Raw genomic sequence first — 23,151 nt, 5'->3', positions numbered from 1 at the left:
ACAAACGGACGTTTAACAATAAAGTTTTGTTTCGTAAACAGCGCCAGTTTTTACTTGATGTGCATTATTTAAACATTCTTTATTAAAGACCACTAAACAATGGTACATACCAAATATGAACCCTCTGAGCCTTACGTTCCAGAAGAGAATAATTTCGAAGTATTAATTCGAAAATCTTTATTTATTTCTGGTAACCTATGAAAGATGCTGATCAAACACTTTAAAGGAGGATTACTAAAGTCGCATTTTTTTAAGTTTCGTGAAAATATTTCCAGCGCTTTATGAAACAAAGTTTGTTTGCATCAAACGTAAGCTTACGACGGACGAGTGATACCGCACGACGGACGAGTGATACCGCATGATTGACTAGTGATACCGCATGATGGACGAGTGATACCGCATGATGGACGAGTGATACCGCACGACGGACGAGTGATACCGCATGATGGACAAAACGCAGTCCGATAAGCTTACGATGTTCACGTTGCGGAAAATGGAACACGAGCTTTTGGTAACGTGTGCGCAAATAAATGCATTATTTGTTCTCTATAAAGTTTGCACCAGGACCTGAAAGTATGTTACTTTCCAGTATACATGTAGACAAATAAGTCATTGGAAAAAGAAAACATTAAAAATATATGTGTTTTAACCCAACTTGTTTACCTCCGAAATAACACACCGACATTTGCCAGGATTGGTGCTGCCATTTTGAGCACAGGAAGTAGCCCCAAAGCTGTGAACCAACAAACCAGTATACTAATGAAGTGCAAAAGAAGGGTAGTTTTCTTATTGCTTACATATATTCTGATTGAACCTGATACCGAAATATTTTATTCAAACTGTTCTATAAAAAGTATAATCATCATGCGTCCAACCATTAGCGCTTATTATCAAATTCAAAGCATGTTACCCTGCGGTCAGGACTTTTGGTTTGTGAAAAAGAAACCCCTTAAGAGCTTTCATTTCTAACAAGTGGCGACGTTAAGTGTTTCTATATCTATAAAGGTCGTTAAACCTTAACTCTCGGGACACAAACTTGCACCATAACGTGGTTGTTACTATGTATACATACTTAATAAACCAAATCGCGTTATGTTTTTTCTTTGTCAGTGGCTGTTTGCTAAGTAGCATTGTCAATAATGACCATTAAGCTTACATCAGTGCCTAACCGCACTGACTGCTGTCTAGTTTGTGATTGGTCTGATGACCAATCTTTGTATCTTCACAATGCGGTGCTGTTATAAAATTGTCAAGTGTTTGTATTTCGCGCACACGCATATATACTTGTCTATTTATTATATAAGTCGATTAGTCCCGTAGCTCCGTCACTTTGTTGAAAGATAAACAAGACAATACGTGTTTACTAACAGATATGGTGAGCTAATGAAATACATTATTATATTTATAATTATATAATAAACAATAGTTATTATATATAGTAAAACACGTATATCAATAAACATAATGAAATACAAAATATGAAACAGTTACTTGTAAAGAGTAATTGTAAAAATAAATATAAAATATGTAATATTTACCAGCAAACAACCAAATATATATTGCATATATATTTATTAACCATTCCTTCAAACAGATGATCACATAATGAGGTAAAATGCGAATTGTTTGTTACCTCCATGTCAAAAAGACACATTGCATTGGTTAATACATTTAAATATCTGCTATTTGATTGGTAAACTATAAAATCAACTCAGAACTCTTTAATGTGATAATGTACGAGTAATGTGTTAGCACCAGTTATCTTAAAAATTGGGATGTGTAACAGTTTCTTATTGTTATATACTAAAATAACTTAAAGTAACTTCTACGTGTGTAGTTATACGTTAATAATGACTTATTCATAATGCCGTTACCTTATTAAAAAGGGGCCTTTTCACAGATTTAGGCATGTTTTGAAGTTTGTCATTAAATGCTTTATATTAATAAATGTAAACATTGCATCCAAAAAGCTGCAGTAAAAAAATCAAGAATAAAATTAATAAAAGGAAAAAAAAGTAGACCGCATCAGGGCTCGAATCAGTGACCCCCGGAGTCCTGGAGTAAAAACCAATTAGACCGCTCGGCCATTCTTCCAAGCATATATGAAAGACGTATTTTATACTTTATATAAGCAATCTTCGTAGTTTCACAAAATTAAACGACAACAATCAAAACAAATTATTCAATCGTTTCGCGTTCCAATGCTTTATAATTTTCAGGTTTTTAAATCGTCAAAAGATGCATATAATGTCTATATTTATAAGACCATGGTAAATGTTCGGTATTACTGTTTCCTCACAAATATCATAACTTAAACGAAAATTTGCGAATCTGAAACACCTTCTTGTAATTTTGTCAATTTACCAAAGCGTGAAAAGATCCCTTTAACAAAGAATCGTAATCACTCAAGTAAATGATAAACATCTACACGTTAAACCGACAGTACATTATATGAATGTATGCCTGGCGACACAGTCTTAAATCAGGCACAAAACAATAGCGGTCTGCGGTTAAAAAACAATTAGTTAATAAGTTTAATGGTTACACAGTTAGTATCTGATGGTGTATGGGATATACACCCTCGGTAATTTCATACCAAACGAGTATGGTATGAAATTATGATTCGCTCTCGTAAGGTAGGAAATTTCTGAGGGGGTATATCCCATACATCATCAGTTACTTACTGTGTAACGATTATATCTCAGCCGACTTCTCGATTTATCGGGGTGTCTGGAAATTACTCGGGTGTAAGGAAAATACACCATGGGCACGTGACCGCTCTAAGCCAATCGAATTAAGTCATTTTATAGGAGGTAAGATATAGATTCTTTGCTCGTTTGAAATATCGAATTTTTATATGACCTGTAGTTGCATGGCATATCATTGATCCCTCGCTTTTAACACTAGTATTGTAATTTAAACATATATTTTTTATTTTGCTTCACACACGGACTCTAGAGGAGACGAATATGAAACTGGACCGTATCGGCAAATAGCTTGTCGATACTTTGTTACGTAACCAGTAGCTATCGATTAGCGTACATCGAAGCGCCGAGGTTATACATTTTGATGTACCCACTCACGTCTTTTGTTTATTATACTTTCATTTCTCGGCCGATTTTGACAAATTATATATCATTAGAAAGCCTACGTTACGTAGTTTTCAGATATATAAATATATATTATGTTTTTCTTCTGATTTGGGCAGCCCGGCGAGTTATAACTTTAACTTTTGCAAATATCACACCGTTTTAGAGTCTAGATTTACGGTGACATGTTCGTACTTTATACCGATTTGTAGCGTTAATATATGGAGTTCAGTTTTAAAAATTACATCTTGCTTAGGAGAATAGAATTCTGAATACGATAGAAAAAAAAATGGTTTTAAAAATGAAATTAAGTAAGGAATGACTTTGTACGAAAGTATCGCGCGGTCCTAGCGCAGAGAACTGATGCTACGGTCTTGGCGATTATTCCTTTGTTTAGATACCGGCCATTTAATTTCCTTTGTCATGATGATTATATTTTTTATGTAGTATATTGAAATATTTTGTTCACGAAACATATCAATAAAGCTAATTATTAATGAAGTTTAATAAATTAACTATAAAAACAACCTACCTTAGTCAAACTGAACAAGATATGTTACTCTTTACCACTAGCAATAATGCCCTCCGATTCAGATGCAATCGATGAAATAAGTATGATGTATCAAATGAAATATTTACCATTCACTCTTTCGTATCCGTGCTTGGAAATCATATGACCCCGAAAACGAGACATTGTCCTGTAAGATTTTGGGCACTCTGTACACTGGTAGACACCCACTGATTCGATTGCTTTTGTCACTTTTACTTTCTTACATGGTTTTACATTCTCAGAATCATCACTGCTACATGTGTAATCACCTAACAATTCGTCTAAATCTAAGTCGTCATCATCCCAGTGACAAAATCCGATTTTGAATAGTTGGACATGATGCACTGATGTCAAAATACGAATTGATCTGCGTAACATACCGTGATTTTTAAGAATCTCTAAATAAGTTTAATTAATTGATAATTTAAGGTACATCACCTTTCATATCATTATACACAATAACCTCTTTGATAATAAACAACAAACTAATGATTTTCACACCCATTTTATTTGAAGTGAGCAAAGCCGAAAATATCAAGAGGGTCCGCTATATACGAGGTCTCATATAAAATTATCACCCTTTCAGTGTTATAAACAAGAGCTGAAACCGTTGATTTATTAAGCTTCATTAATAGTAAGATTTATTGATATGTTTCGGTAACAATATATTCGATAAAAAATATAATAATCCTGGCAACGTAAATTTAATGGTCGGTATCTAAACAAAAGCATATTCGCCAAGACCGTAGCATCAGTTCGGAGCGTTATGAACGCGAGCTACTTTCGTACAAAGTTATTCCTTATTTACTTTCATTTTTTAAACCCATTTTTTTCTATCGTATACAGAATTCTATTCTCCTAAGCCAGATGTAGTTTTAAAAACTGAACTCATAATATAAACATTGCAAATCTGTATAAAGTACGACCATGTTTACCGTAAATATAGATTCTAAAACGGTATGATATTTGCAAAAGTTAAAGTTATAACTCGCCGGGCTGTTCAAATTAGAAGTAAAACTTCATATATATTTATATATCTGAAAACTACGAAATGTAGGCTTTCTAATGATATATAATTTGTCGAAATCGGCTGAGAAATAAAAGAAAAATTAGAAAAAAGACGTTAGTGGGTACATCAAAATGTATAACCTCGGCGCTTCGATGTACGCTAATCGATAGCCACTGGTTACGTAACAAAGTATCGACAAGATTAAACGCGCGTGGGTAAAACATAAAATGTGTGTTTCTCGAGTTTAACTCGCTATACATCCATTAATAACAACGGAAATATACTTAAAGTTATATTTTTTTGAAAGAGGAATTAATAAGCAACAAGATAACGTATAAACCAACAAAATCGGATGATTAGTTTTTGCATAAATTTGAATTTACTACGGTAAGGGTCAAATACTCGTTTCAACTCCTGTCAATATACGCTCCGTGCTTCACATTAACATTTTTTCTATGCGTCTGACATGTGCACATATATTGTGATGATTATCGTAGGGGTATTTCTTTGGTTCGTTTATCCAATAATGTTCTGCGGTATTCTTCTGTGTTAGATAATGGACAGTACGGGATCATATTTTGACAGCTGTGCCACGACATCATTAATCTGAGTTTACATATAAAATGGCACATGATGGTTGGAGAATAATCGGAAATGCACTTCATTGTGCAGCAATGTGCTTTTGATCTAAATATATAATATGTGTGTAAGCTATACATTTTTGAACGGTGCAAAAAAATAGTTTGCAATAAACTCCCGAGACATTGACAGTATAAACCACATGGCAATTCATTAAATAGAAATGACTTGTAATGACAAGCATTTTAAGACGGTTAAATGCCTGTTATGAAACTTTTATTTCATAAGAAATAAACCTGTATAAACGAAAATAGATAAAGTTAACTCAACAATTATTATTTATTCCTGTTTTATATTGTCCAAATAAATAAATTGCAATCACTATGCAATATATGTTTTTCCCTCGTCTGTTAATTAATTAGCAACCATACGTTTGCAAAACGAGACCAGTTGCTTCAATAAATCGCCCTGCATTAAGAGATCACCTGTTTTTATGATCAACCATTTGAGGTGTCTAAACAACGTACAATGTGAATCCTACGTATACCATCTATTAATATGAATACATATATTTTCTTTTTCAGGTATTGAAAATCAGCACAATGAGGCAGGACCTGCAGCAGAAAATAACTAAAAACTTGCGAGCAATAAAAAAGGATTTTGATGCAAAAGATCTTCTTGATATTTTTATTGAGAAAAATGTCTTCAAATTCAGCGATAAAGATGAAATCACGGGATTCAATCCCAATACTCAAGAAAGTAGAAATAATTGCTTTATTAAAAAACTGCTACAGAAAGACGATTATGCATACGCTCTATTCATAGATGCATTGAAAGAAAATGGGTCTCAACACTTAGCGGACCTGCTTGAAAATACCAATGTCGATTCACAAAATCCAGGTAATTGTTTTAATAAATTTCTGAAGATATACATTTAATTATTATATTTGTTTATGAAAATATTGTTTACAAATGGGATTAATTGTGTAGTGAAATTGTGTCTAATCCTTGCTAATAATAAATAGCCATTTACCTTTGTTATCACGTTCGCAAGTAAACAGTCTAAGCCAAACAAGTTGAGCCTTTCTCTAGAAACCCTTTGTTACCGCCTTCACAGGTATGCAGTCTAAGCCAATCTAGTTGAGCATAGCACTAGGAACCCTTAACCTTTGTTACCGCTTTCACAGGTATACAGTCTAAGCCAAACTATTTGAACCTTGCTCTAGGAACCCTTAACCTTTGTAACCACGTTCACGGGTTACAGTCTAATCCAAACTAGTTGAGCCTAGCTCTATGAACCCTTAACCTTTGTAACGACGTTCACAGGTTACAGTCTAAGTCAAACTAGTTGAGTCTAGCTCTAGGAACCCTTAACCTTTGTTACCACTGTCACAGGTAAACAGTCTAAGTCAAACTATTTGAACCTTGTTCTAGGAACCCTTAACATTTGTAACCACGTTCACAGGTTACAGTCTAAGTCAAACTAGTTGAGCCTAGCTCTAGGAACCCTTAACCTTTGTTACCACTGTCACAGGTAAATAGTCTAATTCAAACTAGTTGAGCCCAGATCTTTGTTATCACGTTCACGTGTATACAGCCTAAGCCTAACTAGTTGAGCCTTGCTCTAGAAACCCTTAACATTTGTTACCACGTTTAAAGGTAAACAGTGTCAGTCAAACTATTGGAGCCTAACTCTATGATCCCTTAACCTTTGTTACCACGTTTAAAGGTAAACAGTGTCAGTCAAACTATTGGAGCCTAACTCTATGAACCCTTAACCTTTGTTACCACGTTCAAAGGTAAACAGTCTAAGTCAAACTATTGGAGCCTAACTCTATGAACCCTTAACCTTTGTTACCACTTTCACAGGTATACAGTCTTAGTTAAACAGCTTGAAAACTCCAGTATCTGCGCTAACTGTGACATATATTGAGGATATAACTTGACATAGATTCGAAGAATCTTAAGACGCAATGTAGCGTTAAACAACCATCTCCTTGCATGCAAAGTCAAGGCCACACGTCCAGGTCAAAAGTCAAAGTAATGAAAAATCTTGAAAACTTATGTGTCTGCCAAAACTTTGCCATATATTGGTCGGTCTTAAAATAACTTCACGAATTCAACCCATCATAAGACGCCAAGTCGCGTTTAAAACTTATCTCTCTACCGAAAAGTTCCTGGACACACCTAAGAGTTAAAGTATAAAATTAGGCCATGAAACAGTTATTTATATATAATTAAAGTCAGAGGAAGTTTTAATGAGTGTTATATTATTTATTGTCAAAATAATTATGCAATATCATCGCAAACCTGTCAATCTTCCCTCTAACAGGTAAATTATTATAAGCATTGTGGTATTTAAATTGAATAATTGTATAATTTGATATGCGCTTAATAACCTAATGTATTTGTTTTTCAATGGTTAAAAAACTTGCACAAAGCCAAAGTAAAATAATTAATCTACTCGTGCTAACGTGAAATTAACATGATAAGATTCGCTGGTATCTTAATAAAAATCATCATAATCATCATGGTCAGCAGCAACAGCTTCCTCATAATCTTCAACCTATTCCTCCTCCTCATCATCATCATCAGCAGCAGCATCATCATCTTCATCTTCATCATCTTCTGCATCATCATCATCATCATCATCATCATCATCATCATCATCATCATCATATCTTCACCAGCATCATCATCATCATCATCACCATCATCATCAGCAGCAGTAACACCAACATCATTATCATTATCAACATCATCACCATAATCACAATCATCATCACCATCATCACCATCATCATCATCATTATCATCATCATCATCATATCTTCACCAGCATCATCACCATCATCATCACCACCACCACCATCATCATCAGGAGCAGCACCAAAATCATCATCATCATCATCATTATCCGCAGCAGCAGCACCATAACCATCATCATCATCCGCAGCAGCAACAGCTTCATCATCATCAGCAGCAGCTACAGCTTCATCATAATTATCATCATCATAATTATCAACATCATCATCATCATAATCAGCATTATAGCATGGTAATGAGCATTATCATTATATTACAGGCATTCATCGTTGTTTTGGAGAATTCTGATTTAATGTGAAACTTGAAAATCAGTCGAAATATTCGTAGTTATTTAACTGCACATTCAAACGAAAACTATATATACGTTTATCTATCTTAAACCAAATCGTATACAATAACAGAGGCAGGTGTGCTTGATGAGACAGCCACAGGAAAACAACACACACAATCGGTCCCAGGAGGCGGCTGTAACACAATAGGAGAGAAAACCAGTGGTGTTAAGACAAATTATAATGGGGATAACTATTCGCAAGTCAAAGGTAAGCATGCATTAAAGCACAAAACTTAGTGCGAAAATTGTATAAATGCAAATATTTTTAAGTTAGAACTTTTATTTTTTATTCATTTGTTAACACCTGCGCCGTATTACTTAACTCTCAGATCAAATCGGCACTTATGTAAATCTTAAAATTTACAATAAATAATAAAGTCATTATCATTCCTGGTAAAATTCAAAATATTCAAATATGGATTTTCATTAAATCCAAGAAAACTGATGCATATTTTTATGAATAAAATTGTTGCCTCTAAATATTTCGTGAGAGTCTACTGCTATTATTCGTGAGAGTCTACTGCTATTATTGTAACGCCATCTGAGAAAACTGATACAATAAACAACATACTGGACACGAGCAAATGAAAACGACAAATAATTTAAGAAAAAAATACGTGCACAGAGACCAAAAGTTAAGTGTTGTGCTGATTTCGGAATGATAATCGCACAGTTAATAAAACAGATGCGTTTTACAGAACAGTTGAACATGTTTTGCAAACCCTAGATTACAAGAGTCATCGTTAAAAAATAATCGAAGACTTACCTAAAAGAATACACTGATTGGAAGAATGATATTCATCTATTATGAATTATAAAGAGTAACTCAAAGACCAGTTGCTTGAATCTTCTGATGATTTGACGTCTGAAATGCTCTCATTAAACATAAGTAAGGCATATATTTTGTTGTTGACACATTTTATAACGTCGTGAATGAAAAGTCATTGCAAATGAGGCGCAAATCCTACTAGGAGAGGGCCTCTTTACAGTAACTGTGACGTCGTAAATGATTACTAGTGTAATATTTGTAAAGATTTTGGATGATATTTTGTACACGCGTATAGATGATGTGTATTAAACACATACTGAAATATTGAGTACGTATTAATTAATTATTAATTCACCACTTCTTTCTTAACTTGTCACTGATTAGTGGGAGGTACGTATATATTTATATTTATTTTATTTATTTTTTTTTTTTTATGTTTAAGGAAGTCTGTTTTAGTTCCACTAGCCAGAGGCCAGCGGGGCTTATGTCATGGTCCTGTGTCCGTGGTGCTTGCGTGCGTGCGTCCGTGCGTTAACTTTTCCTTTTAAACATCTTCTTCTCCTAAACTATTGGTCCAATTCTGATGAAATTTCTCAGGAATGATCCTGGGGTGAACCTCTTTCATTTTTTTTCATATTATGCCCATGGGGTCAAATCTGACCCCGCCCCGGGGGTCACAAAATTGAAAATTTGCTTATATAAGGCCTATTTTGTGAAAACTTTAAAAATCTTCTCGTCCATAACCATTGGGCACAGGGCTATCAAATTTGGTATGCAGAGACATCTAATAGGCCTCTACCAAATTTCTTCAAATTATGCCCCTGGGGTCAAATTTGACCCTGTCCCGGGGGTCACAAAATTGAACATATGCTTATATAGGGCCTATTTTGTGCAAACTTTAAAAATCTTCTGGTCCATAACCGTATGGCTTAGGGCTACCAAATTCGGTATGTAGTGACATCTAATAGTTCTCTACTTAGTTTGTTCAAATTATTACCCTGAGGTCAAGTTTGACCCTGCCCCGGGGGTCACAAAAATGAACATACGCTTAATATATCCGCGGCCCGCGAAATCTCTCCGCATTTTACACAGATTGATTCTGCCTAAACGAGCGGTATAATTGGCTGTCGTTTCCCAATCTTCCAATTAAAATCGGTTTCTTAAAATGTGTTTGGTATTTTTTAGCTGATTCGTGTGCAAAAGGCGCCGTTGTGAAGCGAACATTAAGATTATTGAAATGACAAATATCAATCGAATTAACGACTGACATCATATAGTTTGATAGGAATAATGAAATGTGTTTGTCAACGAAAATGACTACGTTTTAGATACAAGAAACACATATTTTGTTTAGAAATGTGTACAGTGAACTTGTGTCACGGAAACCAGTGTTTCTGTTTGCAAATTGGAGTTCAGTCTACTCGCGAAGTAAAACAATTTCAAAAAGGATCTTTCGAACATGGAAATAGACAAACATGATTTGATTTATATGATAGTGGATCTGTGTATAATCAGATTCATATGCATATTTTGCTTTATTATGTTTGTCACGCTGTTCAGTTAACTGAAATAGCATTGAACTAAAGATGTGAAATGCAAGATATTGAAAGGTAAACAAAGTAAATATATAAATTTAACTCAGTTTAATACATCATTAACACAAGAAGAACACTCAAGTGTGTTTGTTTATATAAAGTCCATTAACCTTGTTTGTGTATTACATTTTATGAAAAATTTGTATTGTTTTGTTTGTTTTTACCAAATGGTTAGTATTATTCTTTTATGTTAACATTCTCAAAATTCTTGTTTTATTATATTTATCATATTTTTTTAATGACATCATTTTATGATTTATAAACAGATTGCAAAAAGTATTTGTTCAAGATAAACTTGACAACAAATTGTTACATTGAAATAAGTGATTTTAATATTCAGTAGCAAAAAAGTAAGGAGAATCCAACTTAAAAAAGGTGTATCTATTAAAAGTATATTCTACCGATGCCGTGAACAATCCCCTTGTTTATAACATGACTGCCGCTAAGTCTGTTACTAGCAACCTATCAGAGAATAGGTCAGATACCTTATTTCAATATATTACAATCCTAGTATTTTTCAAAAACAAACATGACAGGTAACCAACGTCAAATGGAAAAAGTAAAGGAAAGTTAGGTCAAGCTAATTGTTTGTCAAGATATCTCTTTAAACCTCACGCCATATGCAAGTAGTGTTGCCATGATCGCAACATCTTGATGAATTATAATTTAATTTTTTGTCTCATAAACATTTACTTTGTTTAACATACAACCTCTACAAACCTTTTCTTTGTACAATAAAAAATTTATTCACCACGTTAACAATCCTGCTACACTCACTTATGCCTCAAGAATGAAGTAAAGTTCAGGTGATCTACGTCATTAGGTATTTTTCATATGTCATGAACTATATAAGTAATAGAAACTTTGAAACCTACAAACACTTTTTGGAATTTTGGAAAAAGATTCATGATTGAATGAAGGAACTTTCATTAATCTTGTAGAACATGCGTAGATTTGATCTTCAGCATCTAAAAATATGTGAAATAGAAAGAACGACAATATCTTTTGGAGAGATAAATGTACCTACGTTATAAGCAAAAGACCTGTGCGACAATTCCCGGGCTTTTTAGTCTGTTTAGTTAACACCGTAGTAACGTTTTCCATTAATAAAAATGCTCACCCTTCCAACTTTAAGCGCCGAGTGGGACGAGGGATAGAAAGAGAAAGTCACATGCTTGAGAACATTTCAACCCATGCGCATTGCACGCTTTTTTCGCATAAAAAAACAGTGGAGCGATACAGGGCCACCATGGCCCTCTTGTTTTAATATTTCACCATTTGTAATGGGATAAAGTGGAGAGCCCGCTCATTTGTTAGAGTTTGCCATAGGTATAGTGATTTTTTCTCTTTTTAAACAAATATGTATTTTTTCAGTAAAGTGAAACCGCGCGTTTCCTAACCGTTATTTTCGCGACGTTGACTTTTGCGGACGGTTATCATTTCCGAGAATCAACAAATGAGAAATGTTTATGCTCTCTTAATTGTGTCGTGGATTTATTGCTTTGCTGCTCTAAAATGATAGTTTTCCCGTCAGTCCGATTTTTATCGAACTATATGTTTCCCTAATGCATGTAATACAAACAGTATTGAATACAATTTGTTAGCCTTTCTCTCCGTCGGTCCGGTACTACGTTTCCGCGCGAAATCACGAGAGCTAATACCAACGTTGAACTTTGTTGTATCTTATAGTGTGTGCGTGCCATACGTATTGTATTTCTATAGTGTGTGCGTGCCATACGTCTTATCAGTCAGATAGTTTTTTGATAGGTATTGTCATTTGCTTTTTTCACAGGCTATAACAATTAAAAAGTCACATTATTTAACACTTAACATAAAGCTTTTATAATACGGTTACATGTGCGTATTGTCAGATCAATCCGGGGTGACGCCGATTTATGGAAATAAATGCTACATTGCAAGCTCATATGAGTATGTCTTAGTTAGAGGTTGAATGACAACGGTGTTTTATCCAGGAGATTTTAGACTTAGTTTGGATAAACATGTTTTCCGAATCGAAGCTTTCATTGTTGAACAACTAATATAATAATTGTAATTACATGGTGCGAGGTCCCATAAAAATGTTATTCGCATTATCATAACAATTGCCTTATTTGAAAATTTTAACAAAAAAGAAAACAATATACAGGAGAATATGAACAGTTGTTATTTATTCCAATTAACCATCCGTGATGGGCGGTACATGTTGGGGCAAATTATTAGGTTTCTTTGAATGTTTTATTAAATATGGCGAGTTCATACTCATTTTAATGAATGTCTCATTTGACCGGTATGAGCTTCTTTGATAGGCTCAGGGATGATGGAACTGTATTAAGGAATGCTAACAACCATATTTTATTATGAAAACGACAATGCTGGTGATAACTTAGCGATGCATCGGTTAAGCTACTACTCAAATCTGACCTGTATTAGCAATAATGCATTAGATAGCAACTATAAGCGTATATAAGGACCAGTATTATATATATATATATATATATGTTATATGTATATAAATATATATATATATACCACCAAACAATTACATAGTTCGTCGAAAATCGCTTAACACGAACGTGCATTTAAGCGTTAAAATAATTGCGTACTGTAAGAATATATACATATTATCAATATTACAGCACAAACAACATAGCAATTAACAAAATATCATTACGTCATTGATATAGAAGGCAATAGATAGTCAGATACAAAATCTAAAGCAACAGCATAATGTGGTGGAAATCAACAATTCATATTATACACAATTGTTAATCAATTTAAATTTAAAGCTGGGCTAAAAACAATGTTACATACAATTAAATAATAGGAGGACTGATGACAGTCATCGATTGAAAGCACTAAGTAATTTCAAAACAAAACGCAAAACATTGTATTATCATTTGGTCAATGCTTAAATCAGACAATGTCAATATGCAAGACATTGCACTATTCTTTCTAGAATTGTATCTCTTAAAATGGTGTTGGTTTGAGATGATTGCTTTTGTAATATTATTTACTATGTGTCATAGTGTATGAACTCGTATGCAATACATAAAATGAAATCCTTAGCATAGCATTACAAAGCACATGCATATAAAATTAAACATGTCACATATAATGACAGGGCGAAAAAATACACGCATATTGCGTAGATTATACTTTGCGAAGCTGTATATCTATCGAACATGATATTTGTCGTATTGTTGTTTTTGAACGGAAATTATTGTATACTCTGATCGCGCTTTATTACTAAGACACTTTAAATGTTATATACGCGAATATTATGCACTGATTTCAACAGTTATGTTTTTTTGTAGCATTAAAGTTACATTAACTTAAGTATTCATGTGTTTTTTTTTATGATGAGTTATACATTCATACACACTTTTTAATAGATATATAAATAGTTCAACAATGATTTACATTTCGAGTTATGCAACTCTTTGTATTATAAGTTTGGAATAGTTTCAAATCGATGCGTTTGTTTGTTTTCAGAAATGCTATTAGATTTGATGATTAAACGTTACGAAAACACACTTAGTACCATCAAAATCGCGCCATTGAATGACGTTATCCACGCTAGGGTAGATGATATTTACATGCCACCAAAATTGCAGCTGATGAAAAAAAACAAGGGGGCCTTCGAAAAAACTGAAATACCAATTACGAAATACAGCAAAGTGTTTTTAAAGGATAGTAAATACAACCGAAACATGTTCATTCAAGGCGAGGCAGGGTCTGGCAAATCCACGTTTCTCGCCAAATTAGTTAGAGACTGGTGTAGTAAAAATATTAAAACATCAGGTAAACAGATCCAAACGGGCGAACATAACACTGCCGATGCTAATGCTCGATTGAGACCCTCTGATTTCTTTGAAGATGTAAAGACCCTGAAAGAGTACAAGTTCGTCTTCTATGTCGCTTTAAGGGATTCAGTTAATGAGATAAACATTTTAGAGATGCTTAAAAAACAAATAATTGACGAAATTTACGGCGATAAGGATGGACGCGAAAATGCATACCGACTACTGAATGATATCATGAAAAATGAACGCTGCTTGATATTACTGGATGGTCTAGATGAGTGGACCTGCAACGAAGATCGCAGTCTACCGGTATTGGCTGAAATTTACAGTCAGTGTAATCTGTTGATTACAACTCGACCTTGGAAAATGACAGCAGAACCGATGATACCTGATGCGAAGATTGACACGATGCTTCAACTGGAAGGAGTTAACGATCCTTTTGAGTTGTGCAGAAGACTGCTGGACCGTATTGATTATTGTAAAGATAGTAATGATTTGGACACAAAACAATCTAAATTTAAAGCGTACATATTAAAGAATGACTTGATGAAGTTTTTGATTTCACCAATGCTGTTGCAGTTGATTGTGCATTCGTGGGTTGAAGGGACTGAAATGAACGGCTCCATGTGTGAAATATACAGCCTCTTTCTAGATAGTCTTCTTAAGAAGGCAAACAAGAAGAAAAGAAAATTTCCATCACCATCCTTCCAGTGCTTCAAAGACACTGAACACATACGGCCCAATAGTGAAAACGTGAATCGTCTTGCTGAAGCGGCATTCCATTTGTTGTTTTCAAATACCAGAGACAGTTCACTAGTGTTTCGCGATACAGATTTGGAGCGATTTGGGTTAGATGAAGGAGAACGAAAGGAGTTCGCATTAAAATCCGGTATTTTAACGGCAACACCAAATCCGTCTGTAAAGCGATCATCTTCTTCATTTTCCTTCTTCCACAAGAGCATACAGGAATTCCTCGCTGCTTATTATATCGCCTACAATACCCATCTTATTGATGAAATCATTTCCGGATATCTCAACCGTTACAAGGATGCATATATGGACATTTCACAGGTGTTTATATTCCTTTGTGGACTGGAAATATCGGCTGCGGATAAGCTTTCTAGCATGATGAATGAACGCGATGTTGATTCGTGTAATTATACGTTTCCAAACATCATACTGTCAGGATACAGAGAAGCTGTAGCGAATAAACATGATGACAGTAAACTCAAACTCAGTCACTTTACGTTCACCACACCTGTCACCGAAATAGGGGACCTCCACAACATCTGGACAAACAACACAGCTCATGTTCTGTCCTTTCGTCTATTCATCGAGGGAGGAAGTCAGAGTTCCCCTGAAAAAGGCGATTCTGCAACTCATGAGTTTGATCTGTCATCGTGTAGCAAGCTGAATAGATTGGCCTTACAGGGGCAAGAAATATGGCTAAAAGGTAAATACACAATAATATATTTCTATAGCATGTGTTTTCGTTGTGTACACTCCGCAATCCACGTGTTGTTCACTGTCCGATAAAATGTTTTCTGTTTTAACTTAAATCAGCTTAGTCAATTCTACCTCATGCAGCAGAATGACAAATAAGATATAAAACATATCAAGAACATGTATTTTTATAATTCAATACAGCACTTATCATTAATCTCCTGTTTGAAGTATGTATGGGAACTTGCCGTTATCAATTAAAACTGTTCTGTTCGAGAACACAAAACGATTCACTGCACGTATACAATTAATGTTTTCTCAGAAGTGAGTGCTCTTCCGCGACAAACTTTTACAGAAGAGTTAAACGCACTTACTATTATAATGTTTCTTATTAGATATGTAGCCATACACTGAATTCGGTATCACAATTTGCAATTGAGCATACATTCTCTTAAAAAGCAGTAAAACAATAAAATCATTAAACTTTAAACGAACGGCTTTGATATTCTGTTCAGTTGTTAATATTGTGTATGCTTTTCAAAGGAAATCATTCTAGCTAGTTTTTGTCAACCAGGGAGCGATTTCAAACAACATTTATTCGCTAAATATAAGCGTTGCATGTTAGTTGTGTTATAAAATGCTAAGAATATACATTAACAATTCACGCCATTACAAAAAGAAAAGTTATGAAATTTAACTCGTGTCAAATGATGTTTGAACAATCTTTTTTTAATAAATAATGTTTTCTTTAGAGTTGTTCAATAAAGCGTTATTTATCAGTCGATTACGAACGATTTAGAGTTCTGGCGCGTAGGAATTGAACAACAATTGCGTTAATTAAATGTGTTTGATAGTCAGAATCAAATGAACAAAACTTTGTTCATAAATAACGACAATTTGAAATGCTGTAAAATATGTGTGTAAATAAAAATATATATCGTATCAATGTGCATGTATGCTCTGGTTCGTTTCTACTTTCTGCGTTATGTAAAACAATTTTAACGATGGATTATTTTGGTTTAAAAATATAAGGTGATTACATGTATTCTGTTTACACTATTACAAGCAAACAATAAACTAGTATTGTTTACGAACAGTAAAATGTGTAATTATTAAAGATTGATAAAGTTGTAGTTAGTAATTGTACATAATGCAATAAGAATCCAACACATGTCTTGTCAATTTTAACGATTCATGATTCAGTCCCATTTATGCGAATTCATATGGAATATGGGGCCATTTGTGTTATGATAAGTACTCTCGTTGGCTTGAATTCGCTTGGCTCGAATAATGGGTTAGCTCGAAGTCTCCTCGGAGGATCTATTATATGTCGACTGTCGTATTGGATATAGAGTTCGTCTAACGATCGAGGCGGGGGGGGGGGGTGGGTCCTGAGTTCGATCCACTTTGTGGGATCGTTCTTGAGATTTCAGAAAAAGAAACCAAGTACTGGTTCTACCCAGGAAACGAACTCGATAGTGTTTTTTTTTAATAATCCTTAGGCTTGCGATGCATTCGAGCTAAAAACGAATCGTTTTAACCGAAAAAGAGCCATCGGAGCCGACTGTAAACATGAACAGGTATATGTTCATTTAAAATATGCATTTGTAAACACGATAGGTGTTATTTAACCGAAGTAGGAACTGACGCTATATAACTTTAACAAAATATTGCATGTGTGTAAACGGACCATATTGCAAGGGAAATAATTTTCTGTAGTGATGTTTACCTCTGAGCATAAATTTTAACACAATTATAATTCGTCGTCTTATACATGATAAAACTAATGTCAAATAAACATTTAAATACTCAATTATCAAAGATTACGATCATTTTGTTGATTATAATGATGATGTTGTTGTTAGTGATGATGCTAATTATGATGACGATGATGATGATGATGATGAAGAAGAAGAAGAAAACGATGATGATGATGATGATGATGATGATGATGATGATGATGATGATGATGATGATGATGATGATAAGTTATTCTAGACATCTATTTTCAAAACTAGACTACCCATAACCTAAACGGGATTCCATTAAGTACATATTTGCAAAAACTTAATAAGAAAACAGAGTGACACATTGTACTTATGATGGCAGTGATAAAGTTAAAACATTAAACGGAGATAACCGTTGCGAAGAATTCGGTAAAATTGTGTTCTGGTTGTCTCCCAAAGACCATTCACATGTACATGTGTATTTCATTTCAAATAATAACTTATTTATTATGTATCAATTATTTATAATTTATGATCAACTGTTCAAAATCTTGACGTTTTTTTCACGAAACACGAATAATATGGCAATTTGAATATTTTCATTTATATTATAAATGCATGTATAATAACAGTATGCTCGTTTGAATGTGTCATGCATTCCAGTATTGTTTCAGATTTTGCATGTTCAACTATATCGGAACATCCGGTCTGGATTGTTCTAAACAGTGCAGACCCTCTACCAGTACTACCATGCATAAACTGTATTAACTTGATGAACGTAACAATTTCCTCTCGATGTCTACGCAGTCTGCTCAGCTCTCTGCTGACACTCGATCATAAGGTTACGTGTAGGCTGCGTAATTGTAGCATACCATCGAGTGTACAGGGATCAGATTCATATACTGACGTAAGATTGGAGTTTTTAAACAATACATTAGTTATGACAATTCTGAAAGACAGTCCCCTTCTGTGGGATTCGCTTCATAGTCTCAATATCAAGAGTCTCAGTCTTAGTGACTGTACGACATATGATGAGCCGGTGAAAGATGGGGAGCTGTTGTCGCAGTCACTATCATCGCTCACACATCTGGAAACGCTTACAATTCAATTGCGTAAATATATCTTCATACAGCCACCTCAATCATTGAAGAATTTGAGTATGTACTTTAGAACATTGCTTCCATCTCAATTACGTGAACTTATGGACACACTGCGCGCATGTACTCAGACAATTGAGAGTAGGCTTGAATTCGGCTGTGCGATTTTAACTTGTGCCGATGATAATGATGATGTTTCTGATCGTGATCATGTGATTATCGTCATTAATCATGGTAAGGAACGCATAAAGCAAATCGCACTGGAGGAGTACATTCCCATGGTACAGAAATTGGAGACGCTGACGAATGTTGCAGTGAAACGTTTCCGAGTATTAGACCGGACATGTCAACACAAAAGGCCGTCTTGTAATGATTCTTGCTGGTCTGTTCGTAGCAATGGTGATGTCGATGACGAAAATCAAGATGGGGATATCGTCTTAGATAAGCTATATACAGCGTTCCTTATACTTCTGAATGATGAAATCATTCATCGAATATCAATGCGACTTCTTATTACCCCAGCCTCGGCATCAACAGTAAGCAATCAATACGGCTGCAACACATGATTATACTATGAACAGTTGTATTTTTAATGTCTGGAAACTTTTGTGCAAATAATAATATATCTCACTTGGATAGCATATATTGATCGTTATATTTTTATATAATTTTTTTTTCTTGTAAATGTTATTGTAAACAGATTGTATTGAATACGTGTCGTTTTACCATGTTTAATGTCTATGCAAGAACCATTCAGTGGATGCATTGTTTTTAGTTGGCGTTTAACCCATTTATGCCTTGCGTCTAGAAAATAGTCCTTGCCGAACAGCGCAGACCCAGATCAGACGCCGCATAATGCGGCGTCTCATCAGGGTCTGCGCTATTTGCTTAAAGGAATTTCTGTCAGAAATATTCTAAATATAGAAAAAAATATACTAGACATCCCTAATTTTGGAAATAAATTGATTAAATTTCGAAGGATGGGAGAGCCCACTAGGCTAAAATGGGTTAACAGCGAGAAATGTATGTACACGTTTCGGACATTCTCTATAACTTTTTCAAACAATTGGCTCAATCCATAAGTATTGCAAAATAACCAAAAACGGATTCGTGTTTGGTTATAGAAAACACTACGTGTTTCGTGTAAGAAGTAAGCATGTTATACAAATGACCATCTGTTAATTTGAACCGTGGTTCACAGTGCTTGTGATTTGTATATTTTATCATTATCATTATCATTAAATTTAACAAGAAAAAGAAGACACATACTTTTATTTCTCATACAGCTTTACTTTATTTTAAACCATTACACTGATTCTAAACTATTTAATTGTTTTTTGTCGCCTAAAATTCACATTTTTATTATGAATTTCATTGTATACATATATGCAAAATTGGGAGTCAACTGTGCAGTCCGCACAGGTTAATCAGGGACAACACTTTCCGCCTAAACTTGATTTTTGGTAAGGAGGGACTTGTTTGAAACTAAAAATACCATAAAAGCGGAAAGTGACGTCCCTGATTAGCCTGTGCGGACTGTACAGGCTAATCCATAGGCGCTCGATGTCAATGACGATGTTTTTTTTTTAATTTATTTATTTATTTTTTAGTTACCCGTTGTTTATTATAATGCATACACATACTAAATTAATAAAAATCTTCCGACAAAACGTCTTCTTAAAAAAAGATAGTTCGACTATGTACATAGATATTGATCTAAACATACATAGTCGAACTATCTTTATTAAGAAGACGTTTTGTCGGAAGATTTTAATAAATTTAGTATGTGTATCCATTATAATCAACAACGGGTAACTAAAAAATAAATCAATCAATAAATTAAAAAAAAAAACATTGTCATTGACATCGAGCGCCTATGGGCTAATCTGGGATGGCACTTTACGAACATGCATTAAGCCCAGTTTTTTCAAAACGCGGCTCAAAAGCTGGTTCTTTAGAAAATACGAATACACGTTTTGGTATCGGTGTGTACTTTTTCGTAATAAATATTATTAAACTAAACACCATTTGATCCATGGTGCCATATAAAGATTGCATTTTTAACCCATTTATGCCTAGTGGACTCTCCCATCCTTCTAAATTGGATCAATTTATTTCCAAAATTAGGGATGTTTAGTATATTTATTTCTGTATTTAGAATTTATCTGACAAAAATTCCTTTAAGCAAACAGCGCAGACCCTGATAAGACGCCGCCTCATGCGGCGTCTCGTCTGGGTCTATGCTGTTTGCCAAGGCCTTTTTTCTATACGCTAGGCATAAATGGGTTAACTATAACATTCTTCGTTCATATTCACATGATAGGGAAAACCACGTCAAAATGTCGACACATAGTCACAGAGCTGGTTTTTCAGCAAATGCGAGTGAATGTTTAGGTATCGGAGTATACTTTTTTGCAATAAATATCATTAAACTAAGCAGCATTTGATTGATGGTGCAATATAACGATTGCATTTTTTAACTATAACCTTCTTCGCTCATATTCACATGTTAGTTTGGATTGCGAGAATAAAATGCTGACATTGAACTCGTTTTTATTCGCTTTAATACATTGTTGTTTTGTTTTTGTCACAATTATTTGCAGTTTTGGTACCTTGTAATAAATAAATGTTGTACTCGACAAGAGCGGTTTGAAATTTGGTTTGGAACAATGTATGATTGTTTGTTTTCATCAAAAATATACAATGAATTATAGATGCATGTCTTGTTCAGAGTTTTCAATATTATATATATATAATATATATATATATATATATATATATATATATATATATATATATATATATATATATATATATATTAGTAAACCATTGGTTTTAATGCTGTTCTGTTTGTATTTTTATTTGTTATTCATATCATGACATTGTATATAGCCTGCTTTACATGTGTGTATATTATTTTTTCAATAGATGTTCTGGTTTAACTTGTAAAATCAAATTAGAGGGTGGTATACGGGAATCACTATGAAAGTCTTAAGTCTGTCCGTCCGTCAGTCCGTAGACACAAACACATTCTGTCAGTACTTAAACACTTTACAACTAGAAAGTTCAAACGTGCATGCATTATTGATACAAAGCTCTGCATGTACATATTGTATTATACTACGTAGGATATTCCTTAATTACTGCCTCTAGAGATTCATTTAATCGTTTAAAAGTAAGAATGTAATTTAGAAATAATTGTACATGTCAATACAAGGAGTGTCATTGAAATTTAACCCTTAAAGCGCTGGAGCTGAATTTTAAAGGCCTTTGCAAACAGTTTGGATCCAGATGAGACGCCACAGAACGTGGCGTCTCATCTGGATCCAAACTGTTTGCTATTCTGATAGTATTCTTTGAAAAAAAATCTAAGAAAATGCTAATTTTAGAAATTCAGCAGACGACATGTTAGCAGACGACAAATTACCCAGCATGCAAAGGGTTAAAAATCTGATTCTAATTGTTCGACTAAAACACATAAAAGTTCATTCCTGGGCATATTTTTTAAACTAACATTTATTTAAGTTGTGCATTTTAAAAGCAATTGTTATGCTTTGTTATCAAATTATTATACTATGCTTAATTTCAGATGTATATAAGTATGTATCATTTATAGTATGCTACATATAAAATGTTGATCATTATTTGCCAGTTCACATTTAACGTTACGTCTCGTTACGACTTTGACATATATATTGACACATAAATTTGTATTAGAAAACACATTAAGTATATACATCTTTTGTGGTATACATAGACATACATCACAAAACTTGTGATTTATAGGTGATCTGATATACAACGAGGCGCCAATGGCTATAATCTCTATAATAATTGTATCCCATACTGTTGTAATATTGCCAACTTACATATGTAAAAGCTTTTTCTTTATTGTATGAATTTGTTTGAATGCATTATATCCTATGCGTGCGTGTTATATAAACACACTTATTTTGTGAATAAAAAAGGATCTATGATGTATTGCATTGTAGTGTGTGAATATAACATTTTAAAATGCGTATCTGAACCTTACAAATGTAAGGTGTACAATGTCAATTTTTGAAATATGTAAGTTCGTTATAATGCGATTGCCAGTCATGTATTAACGATATAACTTACAGTTTCATCTATCTCAATATGTTTTTAAATATTAACATTTAAGACATGTGGCATGCCGCTTAATGAGGGTTTCTTTAGTTTTTATTGTTTTGTTATATTGTTTGTATTTTTCTCGAAATTATCGCATAATGATAATCCCTTGCCATTTTTTCCAGATTTATTTTTTTCTAAAAAAACATGATGGGTTCGAATAAAAAATACAAACGTAAAATTT

General features: G+C 33.9%; 1 protein-coding gene across 1 annotated transcript in view; it reads left to right on the top strand.

The window, feature by feature from the left end:
* The window catches only part of LOC127848523 (uncharacterized), a 35,088-nt gene extending 15,213 nt beyond the window's left edge, over positions 1–19,875 (top strand). Inside the window, exons 2-5 of the mRNA XM_052381034.1 lie at positions 5,812–6,127; positions 8,455–8,592; positions 14,241–16,004; positions 18,396–19,875. Coding sequence (XP_052236994.1) covers positions 5,830–6,127; positions 8,455–8,592; positions 14,241–16,004; positions 18,396–19,384 — 3,189 coding nt within the window. The 5' untranslated portion in view covers positions 5,812–5,829 and the 3' untranslated portion in view covers positions 19,385–19,875. The remainder of the gene's footprint in view (positions 1–5,811; positions 6,128–8,454; positions 8,593–14,240; positions 16,005–18,395) is intronic.
* The last annotated feature ends 3,276 nt before the right edge of the window (positions 19,876–23,151 follow it).

Source organism: Dreissena polymorpha, chromosome 10, assembly GCF_020536995.1.
Source record: "Dreissena polymorpha isolate Duluth1 chromosome 10, UMN_Dpol_1.0, whole genome shotgun sequence".
Classification (NCBI taxonomy): domain Eukaryota; kingdom Metazoa; phylum Mollusca; class Bivalvia; order Myida; family Dreissenidae; genus Dreissena; species Dreissena polymorpha.
The sequence above is the reverse complement of the archived record's forward strand: the minus strand, read 5'-3'. Positions and strand labels throughout refer to the sequence as shown.